This window comes from Camelina sativa, chromosome 9 (assembly GCF_000633955.1).
Source record: "Camelina sativa cultivar DH55 chromosome 9, Cs, whole genome shotgun sequence".
In the NCBI taxonomy this organism is placed as follows: Eukaryota; Viridiplantae; Streptophyta; class Magnoliopsida; order Brassicales; family Brassicaceae; genus Camelina; species Camelina sativa.
The window spans coordinates 27,101,059-27,118,809 of NC_025693.1; the positions used below are offsets into that span (position 1 = coordinate 27,101,059).

General features: G+C 36.3%; 3 protein-coding genes and 2 pseudogenes across 3 annotated transcripts; 3 read left to right on the forward strand and 2 right to left on the reverse strand.

Annotated features, from left to right (window-relative positions):
* Positions 3,239-5,771, forward strand: LOC104712503 (probable N-acetylglucosaminyl-phosphatidylinositol de-N-acetylase). The gene is made up of 11 exons (XM_010429418.2): positions 3,239-3,474; positions 3,931-4,039; positions 4,129-4,189; positions 4,285-4,355; positions 4,495-4,559; positions 4,657-4,701; positions 4,785-4,865; positions 4,959-5,026; positions 5,102-5,150; positions 5,242-5,396; positions 5,508-5,771. Exons 2-11 carry the CDS (start codon positions 3,931-3,933, stop codon positions 5,575-5,577), a joined length of 774 nt encoding a protein of 257 aa, XP_010427720.1. The 5' UTR covers positions 3,239-3,474; the 3' UTR covers positions 5,578-5,771.
* Positions 6,594-8,844, forward strand: LOC104712504 (annotated as a pseudogene).
* Positions 9,035-11,850, reverse strand: LOC104712505 (phenylalanine--tRNA ligase, chloroplastic/mitochondrial). Its single transcript, XM_010429420.2, has 10 exons — positions 11,482-11,850; positions 11,163-11,356; positions 10,859-11,065; positions 10,645-10,762; positions 10,422-10,498; positions 10,075-10,254; positions 9,950-9,994; positions 9,732-9,836; positions 9,496-9,609; positions 9,035-9,264 (listed from the first exon to the last, which is right to left on the reverse strand). Exons 1-10 carry the CDS (start codon positions 11,684-11,686, stop codon positions 9,214-9,216), a joined length of 1,296 nt encoding a protein of 431 aa, XP_010427722.1. The 5' UTR covers positions 11,687-11,850; the 3' UTR covers positions 9,035-9,213.
* Positions 12,066-13,387, reverse strand: LOC104712506 (OPA3-like protein). Its single transcript, XM_010429422.2, has 4 exons — positions 13,173-13,387; positions 12,846-12,980; positions 12,550-12,636; positions 12,066-12,450 (listed from the first exon to the last, which is right to left on the reverse strand). Exons 1-4 carry the CDS (start codon positions 13,332-13,334, stop codon positions 12,226-12,228), a joined length of 609 nt encoding a protein of 202 aa, XP_010427724.1. The 5' UTR covers positions 13,335-13,387; the 3' UTR covers positions 12,066-12,225.
* LOC104715758 overlaps positions 13,597-17,751 on the forward strand; it is an 8,416-nt pseudogene continuing 4,261 nt past the window's right edge.

Consider the following 17,751-nt stretch of genomic DNA (forward strand, 5'->3'; position numbering starts at 1 on the left):
ATGAATTTAGTGGGAGGCTGAGAGTAGTGGAAGAGTGGAGAGATAGAGAGAAATGAGCTGTTGAAAGAAAAGGAGAAGTGAAGAAGGAACCATGTTCATGTGTCAGAACATGTGCTTTGTTTTTATTTTGTATAATATTTTGTGACTTGTGAGACCTCTCCCTCTCTATTTTTTTGCTTTGTCCCCAAACCAAAGCCCCATGTAGGCCAATCCATTTGATTATTTGTTTATAAAACAGAAGATCATTTATTGGATCGAAATTTTGTATATAGATGATGAAAAAGGAAACTAAAAAATACAAACTTTTATAAAATAGATGCCTAATGAGAACCAAAAAAAAAATGTAAATAAGAACTTGTTTCGGTTAAAATTAGATTGCTACAATAGTATGTATGTATTAAATTATAAGTTGTTAAAACAAAATTATATGCATCTAGCTAGAAGAAAAAATAAAGGTTATGAAATTATTTCCTAGTTCTAAGTTTTTCAATGGTTCGTCGTTCAAACAGTCTATTGTTTCACTATTCATATGATACATACAATTCAATCTAAATGTTTTTAATACACTTTTTACTCCAAACAATCCAAACATCAATGGTGGTCCTCTAACATAGTACTCTAAGAATATTCTCTTTAATTTCTACATAAGACCAAACTACAAAATTTCTACAACAAGCCCGGCAAAAATATTTTTTAAAAGCTACGGGAAAATGGAATTCGACGATAATTAGTAGAATTTTGAAATAACAGTTTAACCAAAGTATTGGACGTAGAATGATGGCACCTTTTGCCAACGAAAAACTGTTTTAAAAAAACTCAATTAGTGGAAATTATAGCATATACGGCATTGGCGAATCATATGATTAGTTTAAGGGATATAAGTTAAGTGCATTATCAAATAATTTTTAGTTAAAGAGGTGAAAATTAAAAACAAATATAAAAAGATAAGTGTGGCTAAACCATATCGAAACTTGTTTTCTTTTTGAGTTTATACCCGAATTCAAGTTTCTCTTTGAGAGGAAACTTTGTATCAAAAGATAAATATAACCGGAGTTTCTAGCTTTGGTGGTAAAGAACCCTCAGCTGAAGTACCTGCCATCATGAATTCTATACGGGCTGCAGCGTCTAGGAGCTGACACGTGGAGTGCCATTTGGTCGTCCACGTGACTAGTTCAAGCGAACCGATTTATTTCAGGAAGTATTGAAATACTTGGGTTATCAAAAAAAAAAGAAAAAAAAAAAGATAAATACCATGTTGGTCTGAAGTACTATATTTGGTCTGAAGTTACCATGTTTGGCAAGAAATTAATTTTACATATTAAAAAAAAACAAGAGAATTTTCCGGTATACAAAAAAAAAAAGAAGAAGTAATAATTAAGTACACAATAAGTAATATTCTAGTAGGCGTAGTAATGTTTGATTTCACCAAAAAGAAAAAAAAGTGGTAATAATGTTTGCAATTAGTCATTATATAAAACTTGAAAGTGGTTGCCTATGAATACAAACATGTTCATGCAAGTGTGCTTCCATGTGCTTCTCCTCACATTCTTAATCCACCCAATTCTGCTTCACATGTGCATATATATATGCACATATCTTATATAAGCATACTGTGGTCCGCAAGGTTTTGTATAATATTGTTTTTTTTTTTTTGAAAAAGATATATTATTATTGTGAATCGTAGACAACATTGCAAAATTTATAAGAAAATACATTACGTCAAAAATGAGATAATTGAGAAAAAATATAAGCTAAAAGAGATTAAAAGTGAGTTATATTTACATTTATGCAGACCGATCTAATCTAAATCCATTGAAAAACAAACAACAGCTCGAATGTATGGATAAAAAAGATGGGTTTATTTCCAAGTATTATGGAGAAATGAATTGCACAAATTTCAAAAATGCATTTTACTACTAGCTTAGTAATATGTTGATGACCAGCAAAATGATTGAGCATTGAGAATCGCAATATCTGACAAGACCAATCAAATGTGACAGATTATTCGATACACTAGTAATTAATGTAGGCTTAAGGCTTTCATGTCATGACACCAAATTGTTAAAAAAGCTAACTAGGGTTTTAGTTGAAGAGTAAATAAATTACAAAACCAATTTCAGAATATACATCTTGTTTTTAGATTTTCCGTATAAGCCAAAATACGTTCTGTAGAATCTTTCATCTAAAATAATAATAACAATATATATTGTATATATGATCAGAAGCAAACCAAAAACAAAAAAAATTGTAATAAATAAAGAATATGGAGATAAAATTAGTAAGAACAAAAAACATACATACGGAATCTTCCGTAACGATTCGTACATGTTTTTTCACTGTCATATAAGGTCACAAATCACAAGAGTATAGTACTGCATCTTTTCTGATCCAATTCCTATTTAATTACAACCAAATCACAAAAGCTTTATAATATATATGGTGATTATATATCACGCGTTTGTTTTCTGCGAATTATACATCTGACATGAACACAGATACATGGTAAAAACAAGTGTTATGGTTTGATCGTACCATTTGTTTTCGTGATATATATATATATACATATAAATTTTATTGAAAAATCGTAGGTATTTCTTAACTGATGGATGATGATTCACACGGAAGTTACGCGTTCATAATATAATATACTATAGAAAAAGAGAAGAAAAGCATCGAATTTTTAATATAAGTTCAACTTGTGACTAATCATTATGCATGTTACTGTGTTTTTGGTGAATTGGGGGAAAAAAGCTTGATCTGAAAGAATAATAATCAAAAGGCAGTTTGTATATATGATAACAGTATATAATAAGGTGGGAGCATAAGTAACGTGAAGGCAGTTTGATCTGTCGGGAAATTTCTTTTATACTTTATGGTCCTTGTCCTAATTAGATAAGGTAAAGTATAGTTTTAGTTTAACTCGTGAACTCATCATTTTCTTACAAAAGTCCGGCTTCTCTGCACAATCACAAAACAATTTCTATATTTTTGGTTGTTTCATTATATAGTAATTTTATTTATTTTTTGAGCTATTAACTTTTTTTTTACGGTATATGACTATATTTTTTAGAGCCCTTATTAAACCTTTATTTTTAGTTTATTTTAACTTTCTTATAAATTATAGTATTGTTGGAACTTGGAAGTATATTAAAGGGGAAATTATCGTTTAAATTATAGTATGGGTTGTTGAAAGTATTTTTAAGAGTTTTNTTTTTTTTTTTTTTTTTGGTTATGTACTAAGGGGCAAAGTCGTAAATACAATCATCTTTCTCCGACGAAGATCCAACGTATGACCCGACTCCGTAATCTGGGCCTGTAGTTAGTTGGGCCCTTTTGAAAGCCCAAATAATTTCGTGAGAAAAAGTCTCCGTCGTATTACATCGATCGCTTCCTTCCTCCCTCTTCGCCGTCGATCAGCCTCCAACGCCGCCTCGTCGCCGTCATCAAGCTCTTACTTTCTCACCCGCAGCTTCTGTAGGTTCTCTTCCTCTTCTTTGGTTTTGTTGTTTCAGTCTCTGATCTCCCCTTAGCTTGATCCTTGGGAATGAGAGAATGTTTCTGTTATGTTTATCTCCAATGTGGATTCATGACTCTGCGAATTTGGGCAAACAAGAGTGTCTTTGAAACTGATTTTCAATTCTACGGTTCTTCATTCATATTCTGAGCTTGATTAGCTTACAAAGTTTGAAACTTTTTGTTTACTTGTCTGCTCTGTTCATTCTTTAAATTGAACAAGTCTCTGAGCTGCTCACCTTAAATGAGTTAAGTTCGACTTATTTGTATGAATTAGATCTATCAAGAAACAAGTAAGACTTATTATTTGTTAGACTTGATCAGTCTTTGTTTTATTACTTTCTTCTTGGGGTTTCTCCATTTCTTCAGAATATGCTGAAAACTTTGTATTGATTCGTATATCATCTATGGTTTCAGATGGCATGGCTTGTGGTTTCTCTTTCTCTGATTGTTATCTGGGTGGCTTCTTTATGCAAAGTTTTCTTCGGAGCAACATCTAGCTCCCGAGCTACTATTCTTGATGATGGCAAGTAGCCAGAAACTGGTTTATTACTGATTTACGTTAATGCTAATATTTGATGCAGAATTTGATATCTCATTGTCTTTGGATTTCAGGTAAAACCCCTCAAAAGAAAAATGTGATGTTCGTCATAGCACATCCTGATGATGAGTCAATGTGAGTTTTTGAGCTTGCATCTCTTCGGATGTTGATTGATCGAGAATAGTAACTTCTGTTTTGCTGAGAGATATGTCTTTGACATTTCTTGACAGGTTCTTTTCTCCAACGATAAACTACTTAACGTCCAATGTATACAATCTTCACGTATTATGCTTGTCTACAGGTAATATGCTCTATCATACTTTTTAGGTGGTTGTTTTACTTTTCCTTTTCAAAGTTGTGGAATTGGTTAGTAAAAGGATTCTACTGAAATGCAGTTTGGAATTCATTTTGGATACTATAGATGAATCTATATGTTTCAGGTAACGCTGATGGTATGGGAAACATTAGAAAAGATGAGCTGCATCAGGCGTGTGCAGTGCTCAAGGTAAATCCAATTTGACAAAGAAAGCATCTGTGACATGTTTCTTGTCCTTTCAGTAAAAGCGTGTTTGCTAATAATATATATATCGAACGTGATGCAGGTTCCGCTTCAACAGTTAAAAGTTCTGGACCATCCAAGTTTACAGGTCAGTGCAAATTTATCTCCCCAGCACATGTTTATCATTCCATATCATTTGAGGGAACAAGTATATAATATTCTCTCTTTCAGGATGGCTTTGGGCAAGTATGGAACCATGATTTGCTAACAGAAATTATTGAAGAAGAAGTCACTAAACACGATATCCACACGGTATGACTTGGCTCTTAAAACCTAGTTAAAGACACTCATCACGGTATAACTTAGATATATTTCCGCATCTGATTCTCTGTGAGCTGCTTTCAGATCATAACATTCGATAACTATGGTGTTTCTGGTCATTGCAATCACCGAGATGTGCATCGTGGAGTATTGTACGTTAAGAATTCTTTCAATCCCTGAGTCATGAAATCGCAGAATCCTTCCTAATCACTCTGTTGTACGTGCAGAACGTTCTTGCAGACTAATTCAGGAAGACATATCAAAGCTTGGGAACTCGTAAGTCATTACTTTATTTTCTTGGAACTGAAAGGTATCTGCAAGCTCTCTTACTCGATTCAGCTAAAAGATTAAATGCTTTGTACACCAGGTAAGCCTAAATATCTTTCGCAAGTACTGTGGACCTGTCGACATTTGGCTGTCAATTTTATCCGCCAAAAAACATCCAAGTAATGTAATCATCATAAACGAGCAGCCTTGGAGAAGCTTCAAAGCAATGGCACAACATTTAAGCCAATGGGTTTGGTATGTCTCCACCAGATATGATATACTTTTTTTTACCTCTGACCATGATGAATGTGAATGGTAACAACTGAAACATGAACCTCTGTTTTTTCTTTGTTTGTGATTGTGCAGGTTTCGGAAGCTTTTTGTTTCGTTTTCAAGCTACACATACACGAATACACTTAATAGAATCATTCCTTGAGTCAGATTTTGAGGCTACTCAGCTAACGAGCTCTTGTCTGAGGCAATGGTTAAACAATTTTGAACAGATACGGTAGTTTGTAATGTTGGTTCATTGACGATTTATTGATTTGGCATTCTGTATAATTATTTTGTGTAAAAACAGTCACAAAAGCTTGCCAAGTTGAAGCATAAGACATAGAGCCACCTTATTTTTATTTCCTTTAATAACAAAAACCAATGTACATATATTTTTTTTATTTGCGAGTAATGCAATTCAGCCAGAAGTAAACAAATTTTATGTTGGAATATCAATGTCAAACATGAAATGCTCATCATCTTACTCGTTCAATCGTGTTTCCTATTACGACTTTTTCTTATGGTTGGTTTATTTGAAATAGTGTCATTTCAGCTAAAAAAAGGTTATGGCATCCTTACTCGTTAATAAGTGCCTTTTTCTCAATGTTATATCCCAGATTAATGTAGAACTACGATTACCTGCAAATCATTGACCTCCTCGTCCGTAAGAGAGCGCTCCATTGAACGGAACACGATTCTGTAACAATGACTCGTCATCCCTTTCTTTAAGAGCTGATGCATACTGTTGTTGTCCAGTTAACACAAAGAATGATTCTCAAAGTCAGAGAAGCTTCTATCATGGAAATTTTCAATACTTTAAATGATCTTTGCTATAAGTTAAGTTATAATCTTCTTTTACCTTTTCGGGATTACAGTATGGTAGCATATCAGTGATACATATTTGGAGGAACCAAAAAATAGCCATCACCAAAGTAAACAGAGAAATTGATTTAAGATATTATATTTCTTGCTTGTAAAACCGGTTTACTTAGTAGTACATAAAATAAAAGGAAGAGAAAGAAACATTACCACTTCAAATTCAAACCGGGTTCTGAACCAGAACCGCACCGGTTAGCGTTTCTCTCCGTGTAAGAGAGAGAGTGAGAGTGAGAGTTAAGATTGAGAAGGAAGTCAAATCGATAAGATGCAGAGATCGATTTCATCGAGACGGCGAATAGATTTGTTCGCCGGAATCTTCAGGGGAAAGGTAATCTTGCTCCTTCTACCTTTGATCTTTGCTGGGGACGAAGAGATTTTGCTGGTGATTATAGAGAGAAAGTGAGTAGAAATGGGATGAGTGATTTAAAGTTAGATGATGCAGTTGGTTTGTTCAGTGAGATGGTCAAGTCTCGTCCACGCCCTCCAATCATTGAGTTTAACAAATTGTTGAGTGCAATTGCTAAGATGAAGAAGTTCGATCTTGTCATCTCCTTGGGGGAGAAGATGCAAAAGCTGGGGATTTCACATGATCTCTATACATACAGTATTCTCATAAACTGTTTCTGCCGCTCTTGTCAACTCTCTCTTGCTTTAGCTATTCTGGGGAAGATGATGAAACTCGGTTATGACTTATGAGCCCAGCATTGTCACGCTTTCTTCTCTTGTTAATGGTTTCTGTCACAGTAAGAGGAGGATTTCTGATGCCCTAGCTTTGGTTGATCAGATGGTTGCAATGGGGTATCAACCCAATACGGTGACATTTACAACTCTTATCCATGGGCTTTTTCTCCACAACAAGGTCTCAGAAGCTGTGGCTTTAGTTGAATGGATGGTTGTGAAAGGTTGTCAACCGAGTCTAGTTACTTACGGTGTGGTAGTACACGGAATATGTAAGAGAGGTGATACTGATTTGGCTTTAAGATTGTTGAAGAAGATGGATCAAGGGAAAATAGATGCCAATGTTGTAATCTACAACACAGTCATCGATGCTCTTTGCAAATACAAGCATGTGAATTGATGCAATTGACCTATTCAATGTAATGGTGGAGATCAAAGGAATCAGACCGGATGTTTTTACCTACAGCTGCCTCATTAGTTGCCTTTGTAATTACGGAAGATGGACTGATGCTTCTCGGCTACTAAGCGATATGATCGGGAGGGAAATCAACCCCGATGTTGTTACTTTCCATGCATTGATCGATGCGTTTGTGAAAGAGGGGAAGCTTTTAGAGGCTGAAAAGTTGTACAAGGAGATGATCCGAAGGTCTCTAGATCCTTATATTTTCACTTACAATTCACTCATCAATGGGTTTTGTATGCACCATCTCCTAGACAAGGCTAAGCATATGTTTGAGTTCATGGTTAGCAAAGATTGTCTACCAGACGTAGTGACATACAATACTCTTATAAAGGGATTTTGCAAGTGCAAAAGGGTAAAGGATGGTATGCAACTCTTCCACGAGATGTCTCAAAGGGGATTGGTTGCCAACACAGTCACTTACACCACTCTTATCCAAGGTTTTTTTCACGCTAATGATTGTGATTCTGCCGAAATGGTATTCAGACAGATGGAATCTGATGGTGTCCCTCCCGATATCATGACTTACAGCATTTTGTTAGATGGACTTTGTAAAAACGGGAAGCTAGAGAAAGCATTGGTGGTATTCAAGTATATGCAAAAGAGTGAAATGGAACTTAATATTTTTATATATACTACTGTGATTGATCGGATGTGCAAGGCTGGTAAGGTGGGAGAAGCGTGGGATTTATTTTGTAGCCTCAGCGTTAAAGGATTGAAGCCTGATGTTGTGACCTACACAACGATGATCTCAGGCTTTTGTGGGAAGCGGTTACTGCACAAAGCTGATGCCTTGTTTAGAAAAATGAAAGAAGATGGGCCTCTCCCAGATAGTGGTACCTATAATACGCTGATCAGGGCACATCTAAGAGATGGTGACGAAACCGCATCAGCTCAACTCATCAAAGAAATGAGGAGTTGTGGGTTTGTTGGAGATGCTTCGACCTTTGGCTTGGTCACTAATATGTTACATGATGGGAGACTGGACAAAAGCTTCATCGATACGCTTTCTTAAAAACAGTTTTATCATCCTGGAGAGATAATAAGTGAGGTGAATTGACTTGTTTGCTTCTATTTTATTGACAAGTTGTTGTAATAATGTCTGATCATTATCAAAATGATTCTGTTTGTTATTTTCCTGCAAGGTTACAGACAAGAGTTTATGCAAACACATCTTTTGTCTTGTTGAGGCAAGACCAGTCTTCAAAGACAGAGAAGCTCCTATCATGAAGATTTCAGACTTCAAGTGATGTTATAGGTTTGATTGATTATTATGAAGCTTCTTCATAATACTCTTGTCTGGTTTCGGATTTGATGTGCAGTGGAAAATAACTAATAACTAATTTTGTTTAGCTAAACTTGTAAGGTCATACTTGATTAAGTTCTAACTAGTGTATCATTCCTTGAGTCAGATTTTGAGGCTACTCAGGTAACGAGCTCTTGTCTGAGGCAATGGTTAAACAATTTTGAACAAATACGGTAGCTTGTAATGTTGGATCATTGACGATTTATTGATTTGGCATTCTGTATAATTACTTTGTGTAAAACACTTGACTAATAACTATTCAGATGTAAACAGTCACAAAAGCTTGCCAAGTTGAAGCATAAGACATGGAGCCACCTTATTTTCATTTCCTTTAATAACAAAAACAAATGTACATCTATTTTTATTCGAGAGTAATGCAATTCAGCCAGAAGTAAACAAATTTTAAGTAGGAATAACAATGTCAAACCTGAAATGCTCATCATCTGTCTGCAATACAACTCTACTTTTCAAAATTCTCACCTTAATTCAACATTTAGCTTCTTCTCCACCTCATCACGCACTTTGCTCTGCATTTCGATAAATCACCATTTCAAAACCCGTTTAACACTTAACAACATATAACAACACAAATGCTACCTTCCTATTACGACTTTTTCTTATGGTTGGTTCTTTGAAAAAGTGTCCTTTCAGCTAAAAAAAGGTTTTGACTTCCTTACTCGTGAATAAGTTTTCTTTTGTGCCTTTTTCTCAATGTTATATCCCGGATTAATGTAGAACGGAGACACAAATATGATTACCTGCAAATCATTGACCTCCTCGTCCGTAAGAGAGCGCTCCATTGAACGGAACACAATTCTGTAACAATGACTCGTCATCCCTTTCTTATTGGTGAATTTGTCAATTAACTTCACCTGTACATCGATGATAAAGGCTATAAACAATCACTCTGAAGAACGTGATGATACAAGTAAAACTGAAAATAAGCTTGATTCTTGGTATTTTCTCCTAACTAATAAAAAGATAAGGTATGTACCTCTTCAGCAAGATCCCCAGCAATTCCTCTAACAACTTCACAAAAGTTATTCTCTGTGAATGCATCACTAATCCAGAAACTGATGTCCTTGTAACAAGGAGGATACTGCAGAACAAGATTTCATTTGCCATCGTTAAAACTTGCAAGACAAATTGGTCTTGAACTAAACTTCATTTGTCTACAAGACATGGACATGAAGATGGAAAGAAACGTTTAACCTTTGAGTATGGCTTGAATTTGACTCCAAGTTCTCCTTTTCCAAACTGCATGTACCATCAAATACATTGATGTGAGAAAAGAACTCACATTTTAGATGATTTATCTCCTTTTTTTAAGTTATCACCTGGGCCGTGAATCGTTCATCGGATGACCAGAAAAGTCTTATATCAGGGATGTCAAACAAAACCATAGCAAGTCTCTCAAGTCCAAGTCCGAAGGCCCAAGCAACCTTATTTTCTAATCCACTTTGTTTCAAAATTACTTGCTCGGTCACCCCACAGCCCAAAACCTCCAACCAGTCTTCCTGAATCGATTACCAGATAAAGCTTACGTTAGTTGAGAAACTGAAGTTTGTAATTTCCAGCCAATAACATCTATATCTTTTTGGGAAAAGAAGACCACACAAAAATAGAAATATGTCTTTTTAAAGCATAGTCATGCAATATATCAGATAGGAAAACAAAAGATTACCTTAAAATATATCTCAAGCTCAAAAGATGGATTGGTAAATGGGAAGTATGTATCAACCCATCTCATCTCCACAGAACCTGGCAGCCAAAAAAATGAAGTTCATATTTAACCGTTTCATATACATTTCCCCACTTTCTTTTGAGGTTAACGAGATCATCATCCTACACTACTATAACAAACTATCATCCATGTAATTTCTATTGTATAATGGATCTTAACTTACCAAATAAGTGGCGTGCCAATCCCTCGAGACATTTCTTTAAATCCTCAGCGGCATATAAAGTGGGATCCATGCCAGACTCGTTCCAGTCCTCAGGAGAGAAAACACAAAAACCTTCCATCTGTAATAGATAACATAAACAACTAGTACAAGAAAGACATGAAGTCTTGCAAAACAACAAACTAAAAAAAACAGAGGGACGTCGAGAGTAGAACACCTGATGGAAAACCGGATAATGAGTAGAATCAATAGAATCTCTACGGTAAACATCCCCAGTAACAAGGAAACGACTATGACCTTTCCTCAACAGTTCAGCTTGGTGAGCACTTGTATGGCATCTCAAAACAGTTTGAGGGTCTACATAGTAGGTGTCATTAAGACTTCTGCTTACATGATCAGCAGGAACTAGCACATCATCAAAGTTCTGGTACCCAAACAAAAAAAAACTCTTAAGAATAATTACATTGAAAACCAAGTGATATTTCCACAAAAAGTACAAACTTTGAGAATGGAGAACTTACTTGCTTTGTGGTAACAATAGGGGAAAGGTCTTCGAACTTCTCAAACTTTTTAGCGTAATTGGAATCAAAGTAGTTGTAGATAGCATTCTTTAAGATCCCAATCGGATGCTTATCTCTTCTGTGTAGCTGCATTCCTAGCTTAGAGAAAATCGAGTCTGGTACATTGTTTGTAGGATCATCATCTTTCACCACATCTGTCAAGTGTACATTGAACACATCATAATTAAGAGTATTAAAAAGATGTTAAATTTAACAATCCCAGAACGAGCTTCAGCTAAAATGAAACAACTTTAGAAAATCAAATCTTGTAAGAACGAACCATTTCTAGCGATTGTGACGCCGCCAATATCAACAGCAGAGACGATTGGATAACGCCGCTGCTTCTTCACTTTAGGGAGTCGTGGAGAATACACGGCGGTGGAGGAAAACGAAGAAGCGAATGAGAACCGCTTGAAGCCATTGCTAGAGAGAAGAACCACTGAAGCTCGACTGAAGATAGTGGAGTGAACTGAGAAAATAGTCATGACGTCTCCAAATCCTGAGAGTTAAAACACCGTCGATGAAGAGAGGAGGAGGAGACAAGTCTCCGATATGAAGAAAATCGCGGCGGCGATTGGCGGCTGTAAAGAGAAAGAGGAGAAAATCTCCGATGAGTGGGAGAGATGATGACGTGTCGAATTAGAAAGCAGTAGGGTTTTGGAAATTTTTATGGATTGAATCGTATGGTTTTACTATTTTACCCCTTTCCTTGAATTGAGGAAAATTGCGTATTGAGCACTTCATAATTCAGGTATTGCACCTTGATGTTACACCTACCTGTATTTTATAGACTTTTCCAATCTTGGTGTGTGTTTTTGAGAAAGACTGAGATAAAAGTTAAAAAAACAGGAACGACATTATCAATGTAAGAAGAATGTGGAATTACGGTTTATGAGATAAATTGGTCCAAGCCTAAACGAAGACATATCTCTTCTCTTCAGCAGTTAACATATCTCTCTAGTTATATCTGAAACTTATCTACAAGTAACAAGCTTTAAAAAGCTTTGCAAAGAAACAGAACCATCTATGAGGTTTTTAGTTCTGCTACGGGTATCTTCTGATCAGTAGTACTCTGCCAACACATGTAGTTGAAGAGCCAAGCTAATCCTCTTGGCTTAGGAACCTCTTCATTAAGCGGCTTAGAAACCTGAACATTAAGCGGCTTAGAAAGCTCTTCTTGAAGCAAGCTGCATCTTTGTTTCATTTCTTCAATTTCTTTCTCCATCTTCTCATGTTTTTGTCTGATTTCCTGGTAAACATAAGCACAGAAGTTAACATGATTGATATCCAAAAGAGATGCAAACAGAGACATCATAGTTTAACATGTGGGGAATATAGAAGAGCTCACAGCTAGTTCTTGTTGTCTCTTCTCTTCTTTCTTCGCTTCTCCTCTGGCATTTCTCTGCACCTCGTAGACAAGAGCCGCCCCTGCAACCTTAAGAAGAGAACAATCTATTTCAGAACCAATTGAATTTGATGAAAACAAGTTCAATTAAGGCGAGGCAAATGATCTTTATTCATGTGATAATGACTTCAACTGCAGGGAATCTTGCAGATGCAGAACAGCTTCATTGAAACAATCAATAAATAACGTCTCCTTTAAGGAGTCCTTTAAGCAATCAAGAAGATCTCTAAGTAAGATACCGTGAAGGCAAAGAGTTCCCCTAGAAGATCAGCAGCGGCTTGAACAGCTCGCTCTTCGTTTAAAGGGCGAATAACAGCATCAGTCACACGACCAGAAGCACGTCTTTGTAACTTTGTTGTAAATCTATGATTCGCCTGTCACAATTTTTTGAGCAACACACACACACACAAAAAAAAAAGTAAATCAATTTAGAAGCTTTTCATAAACCCTTGATTCAGAAAAATCAGGAATTTGGCTATCTCCAACACTATCCAGAGAGAAACTTTATGCAATCAGATCACAGGTATACCAAAGATCGGAGCATTTGGGGGTTTAAGTTCATATACCTGTGCAATGTTGATGATGAATTGACGGAATCTGGGATGAACACCAGCTTCTTTTTTAAGGCGATTAGCGATGGGTTTGCAGATAGTTCGAAGAGCTAGGGTTCCTAGCTTCAGAAGCGGCAGGACCATGGTCTGTTGCACCAGAGACTTCGGCTGGCTCATGGAGAGAAGAAAGGTTTTAGCTTTGGGGTTTTTAGGCCTTACTCTCTTTATTCTTTAAGACCCAAATCAGACCAAAGAAAAAAAAATCAGACCTTGCCCGGCAAGGAAATATAGCATTTTTTATTTTATACAGTTTCTGAAAATTACAGATTCGAATCTTGGATCGGGTTATAATGTCGGGTCGGGTTAAATTCCGGGTCATTGAGGTGATGATTATGATAAGGCAAAAAAAATCAATACTGGTGTGTTGTGTTGTGAGCTAAAAATGGGAGGGAAAGAGAGAGAGACAATGGCGTCCACAGGAATGGCGAAATCCATGGGGAGTTTATGCGTCACCCTCTGCAGAAATCGATCACACCCCTTGAGACTCAATTTTCATTTCTCACATTCGCGTTTGAAGCCCAGAAGAAGACGAAGACGAAGACGAAGAAGAAGAAGAAGCCTCGACGGTTTTGGTGTTTTGGTCTTCTCGATAAGTCTTACAGCTCCGTCGATTGCTGAAGTTTTACCCGTTTCTCACAGCGATTGAGAGAGCTTCATCGACAGGTTTTTTTTTTTTTTTTTTTTCCGTCATGAATCCGGTTCATGGGCTTTTTGATTTTGCGAGATTTATTATTATTATTGGGAGATTTTTGAGGAAAGAGCTAATGTTATAACCCTTGTAGTCTTGGAATCATAGATTTGAATTCTTAAGATTGAACCTGTGTGTATATATGTACTTTACTGTGTCCGCTGAAAGCTTGTGGTGTTTGCTTAAATGCTAGGAAGGTTTACGGGGATGGCTGAAATTGTGGTGGATTCTCATGTTTGGGTGGAAGACCCAGAAAGAGCATGGATTGATGGGGTTGTACTTAATATTAAGGGAGATGAAGCAGAGGTTAAAACCAATGATGGCAGAGAGGTAAAAAGACTTTTTTTTTTTTATCCTAAATGCATACTATAAATGTTGGTATTGCTTGCAGTCGTTTGATACAAAAACCAGTAACTGGACCTTTCATAAACAACTGGTGCTGTTTTGCTTTCCATACTCTGTTTAGGTCGTTGCTAACTTATCAAAACTCTATCCAAAAGACACTGAAGCTCCTTCAGAGGGAGTAGAGGATATGACTAGATTATCTTATCTCCATGAGCCTGCAGTTCTCGACAATTTGGCTACCAGATATGAGCTCAATGAAATTTATGTAAGAATATTTCATTTCTGGTTGTAAACTAAATATTTTCAATCTTGGTCCTTTGGTAAAAATAACCATTAGTTAATGCAGTGATAGGCGAGTCTGTTATAATATTTTGACATCATGACAGACTTATACAGGAAACATTCTTATTGCCGTCAATCCCTTTCAAGGGCTCCCTCATCTCTATGATGCTGAGGTTATGGAAAAGTACAAGGAAGCCTCTTTCAAAGAGCTGAGTCCTCATGTTTTTGCAATTGGTGGCATCGCATATAGGTGATTATTTGTTCATTTTTTATTATTGTTTTCTACGGAAAGTAGCAGAAGTGGGTTTATTTATTAGTTTGAGAAAAATTGCAACAGGGAAATGATTAATGAGGGCAGGAATAAATGTATATTGGTCAGTGGTGAAAGTGGGTCTGGAAAGACAGAAACGACTAAGATGCTCATGCGTTACCTTGCATACTTTGGAGGGCATTCTGCAGCTGAAGGGAGGACAGTTGAAAACCAAGTTTTAGAAGTAAGTTGTGATGATTCAGTTTAGCATTTAAAATTACAGAGCCTCCTACACTGGAGGGGCGAGGTTTTAAACTTGTTGCTTAAATCAAATTAATTTTTAAGGCTATGTCGAAGACTTTCTATCCCTTTTATCTGCTCCACAAATGGGACATTATTGTTTGTTAAACTTTCTTGAGTATATGGTCTGGGTATCGCTACCTTGACATCCTTAGATTGGAGCTTTCTCTTTATGTGATACCACTTGTACCTCTTGATTTGGTTGTTGGTCTAATTCTTTATGCCAATTGGGTTATGTTACAGTCAAATCCTGTTCTCGAGGCATTTGGAAATGCGAAGACTGTTAAGAACAACAATTCCAGGTAAACTTAGAGCTCTTAATATATTGAGTGCTTCCATTTCTCCATCGCTTTGCTTGTCCACCTGTCTCTTTTACCTACTTTTATTGAGATTTATCACTGCTGTTAATAAATATGAATTCTTTTTCTTGTTACAGTCGTTTTGGTAAATTTGTGGAGATTCAATTTGATGACGTGGGTCGAATATCAGGTGCAGCCATCAGAACTTACCTTTTGGAGAGGTCACGTGTTTGCCAAGTTTCAGATCCTGAACGTAACTATCACTGTTTTTATCTCCTGTGTGCTGCTCCTCGTGAGGTAGGGTTTTCTAAGTTGTCTACACCTTTTATCGGAAGAATCTTTGAATTGATAGGTGATAATTAAATTTGCAGGATGTTGAGAGGTTTAAATTGGGAGATCCTAAGTCATTTCGCTATCTTAATCAATCTAGCTGCTATGAACTTGATGGTGTAAATGATGCAGAAGAGTATCTTGCTACTAGAAGGGCTATGGATGTAGTTGGAATAAGTGAAAAAGAACAGGTTTGCAATTTCTTTGCAAATATGCCTATCACCTGTTGATTGCTAATAGGAACAGCTTAAACTTTTTTTTTTCTCTTCAGGATGCAATTTTCAGAGTTGTGGCTGCCATCCTCCATCTTGGAAATATTGAATTTTCGAAGGGAGAAGATGCTGATTCATCATCTCTAAAAGATGAACAGTCAATGTTTCATCTCCAAATGACATCAGAACTGCTCATGTATTTATTATGCGGCTCTTTGCTTTTCCAACTAAGTACTGATTATTGTACTGCGTGTAACTACAACTTGTTATTTTAGGTGTGATCCCCATTCCTTAGAAGATGCTCTGTGTAAGCGTATAATGGTCACCCCAGAAGAAGTTATCAAGAGAAGTCTTGATCCTCTTGGCGCTGCCGTTAGCAGGGATGGTTTAGCAAAAACAATATATTCTAGACTCTTTGATTGGTAAACTTTCTATGTCAATGCCTTTTTCCTTATGCCACTGAGGATGACCTCTGCTAAGTCAGTACATATTTTCTTTATTCCAGGTTGGTAAACAAAATAAATATCTCTATTGGGCAAGATTCTCACTCTAAGCGCTTGATCGGAGTCCTTGACATTTATGGGTTTGAGAGCTTCAAAACCAACAGGTAAGCTGTGAGCATGCATGGGGTAGTATCTTAATTGTTAAAAGACATCCAGTGTCCTATCGTCTAATAGATAAACTACTCTTTCCCCTTGACTTTAGTATGAAGATGACATTGTCTATGATAAACATAGTATTTAGCTTTGATATTACTTAATATTGTGACCTTAGGAAATAATATGGTTTTTTTTTATAAGTTTCCATGACTGCGGAGATATCTATAATATCACTTAATCTAATCTCTACTTCAGTTGACACTGACTTGTTAATATTTTCCGCAGTTTTGAGCAATTCTGTATTAATTACACGAACGAAAAGCTGCAACAGCATTTCAACCAGGTATGAGGTCAGTCGTAGGTTATGGCTGCTGATTTGGCTCAAGATTCTGTTAATTAATCTGAACTCGTTAATATTGTACAGCATGTATTTAAAATGGAACAAGGTGAATATCAGAAAGAAGAAATAGATTGGAGCTATGTGGAGTTTGTTGATAACCAAGATGTCGTGGATCTGATTGAAAAGGTTTGTTTCATCCAATTATCTATTTCCCCTGGTATAAAGACAGATTTGTGGCTTTATATTTGCGACCAATTGGTAAATCAAACACTAGGCAGTAGAAGTTCCCTTCAGAGAGCATTGTGATATCACCTATAATACATTATTATACAGCTCAGCCTATGTTATACGGAAAATGCTTGCACCTGTACCTAAAATCCATGTTTGATATCTTTTCTCTAAAAATATAAGAACTCCCTTAAGTTGATGCAAGAGTTCTATCTGTTTTCAAATATGCTCTGGTATCCTGGCTCACGATGCATTGTTCTGACTTGAAAACACATGAAGTAGTGGGTCTTTTTATTCATGAAACTGTCTGCTATTCATTACTTCGTGCTGCATTTTTTCCCCTGAAAATATGATTTCAATCTTTTTGCAGAAACCAGGTGGTATCATTGCTCTTCTAGATGAAGCATGGTATGATAAAATTGTCTTCACCTGCAGCGACCTTCATGTTTTCTTACACAGTTACTATTTTCTCCAAACACCAATATTATGTGTTATAAAAGTTTATTATCTATGCAGCATGCTCCCAAAATCAACTCCTGAAACATTTTCTGAGAAGCTGTATCACACATTCAAGGATCATAAGCGCTTCATGAAACCAAAATTGACTCGATCAGATTTTACATTAGTTCATTATGCAGGGGATGTAAGTTGCATTTCACGT

Excerpts from the sequence above, each read along its gene's own strand:
- LOC104712503 (XM_010429418.2), top strand. The coding sequence starts at position 3,931 with ATGGCATGGCTTGTGGTTTCTCTTTCTCTGATTGTTATCTGGGTGGCT. Across the intron at positions 4,702-4,784 it reads TGGACCATCCAAGTTTACAG|GATGGCTTTGGGCAAGTATG; the intron begins GTCAGTGCAAAT and ends TCTCTCTTTCAG. Across the intron at positions 5,027-5,101 it reads GATGTGCATCGTGGAGTATT|AACGTTCTTGCAGACTAATT; the intron begins GTACGTTAAGAA and ends TTGTACGTGCAG.
- LOC104712505 (XM_010429420.2), bottom strand. The coding sequence starts at position 11,686 with ATGACTATTTTCTCAGTTCACTCCACTATCTTCAGTCGAGCTTCAGTG. Across the intron at positions 11,357-11,481 it reads CGTCACAATCGCTAGAAATG|ATGTGGTGAAAGATGATGAT; the intron begins GTTCGTTCTTAC and ends TACACTTGACAG. Across the intron at positions 9,837-9,949 it reads AATTCAAGCCATACTCAAAG|TATCCTCCTTGTTACAAGGA; the intron begins GTTAAACGTTTC and ends CTTGTTCTGCAG.
- LOC104712506 (XM_010429422.2), bottom strand. The coding sequence starts at position 13,334 with ATGAGCCAGCCGAAGTCTCTGGTGCAACAGACCATGGTCCTGCCGCTT. Across the intron at positions 12,637-12,845 it reads GGGAACTCTTTGCCTTCACG|GTTGCAGGGGCGGCTCTTGT; the intron begins GTATCTTACTTA and ends TCTCTTCTTAAG. Across the intron at positions 12,451-12,549 it reads AGAGACAACAAGAACTAGCT|GAAATCAGACAAAAACATGA; the intron begins GTGAGCTCTTCT and ends TATGTTTACCAG.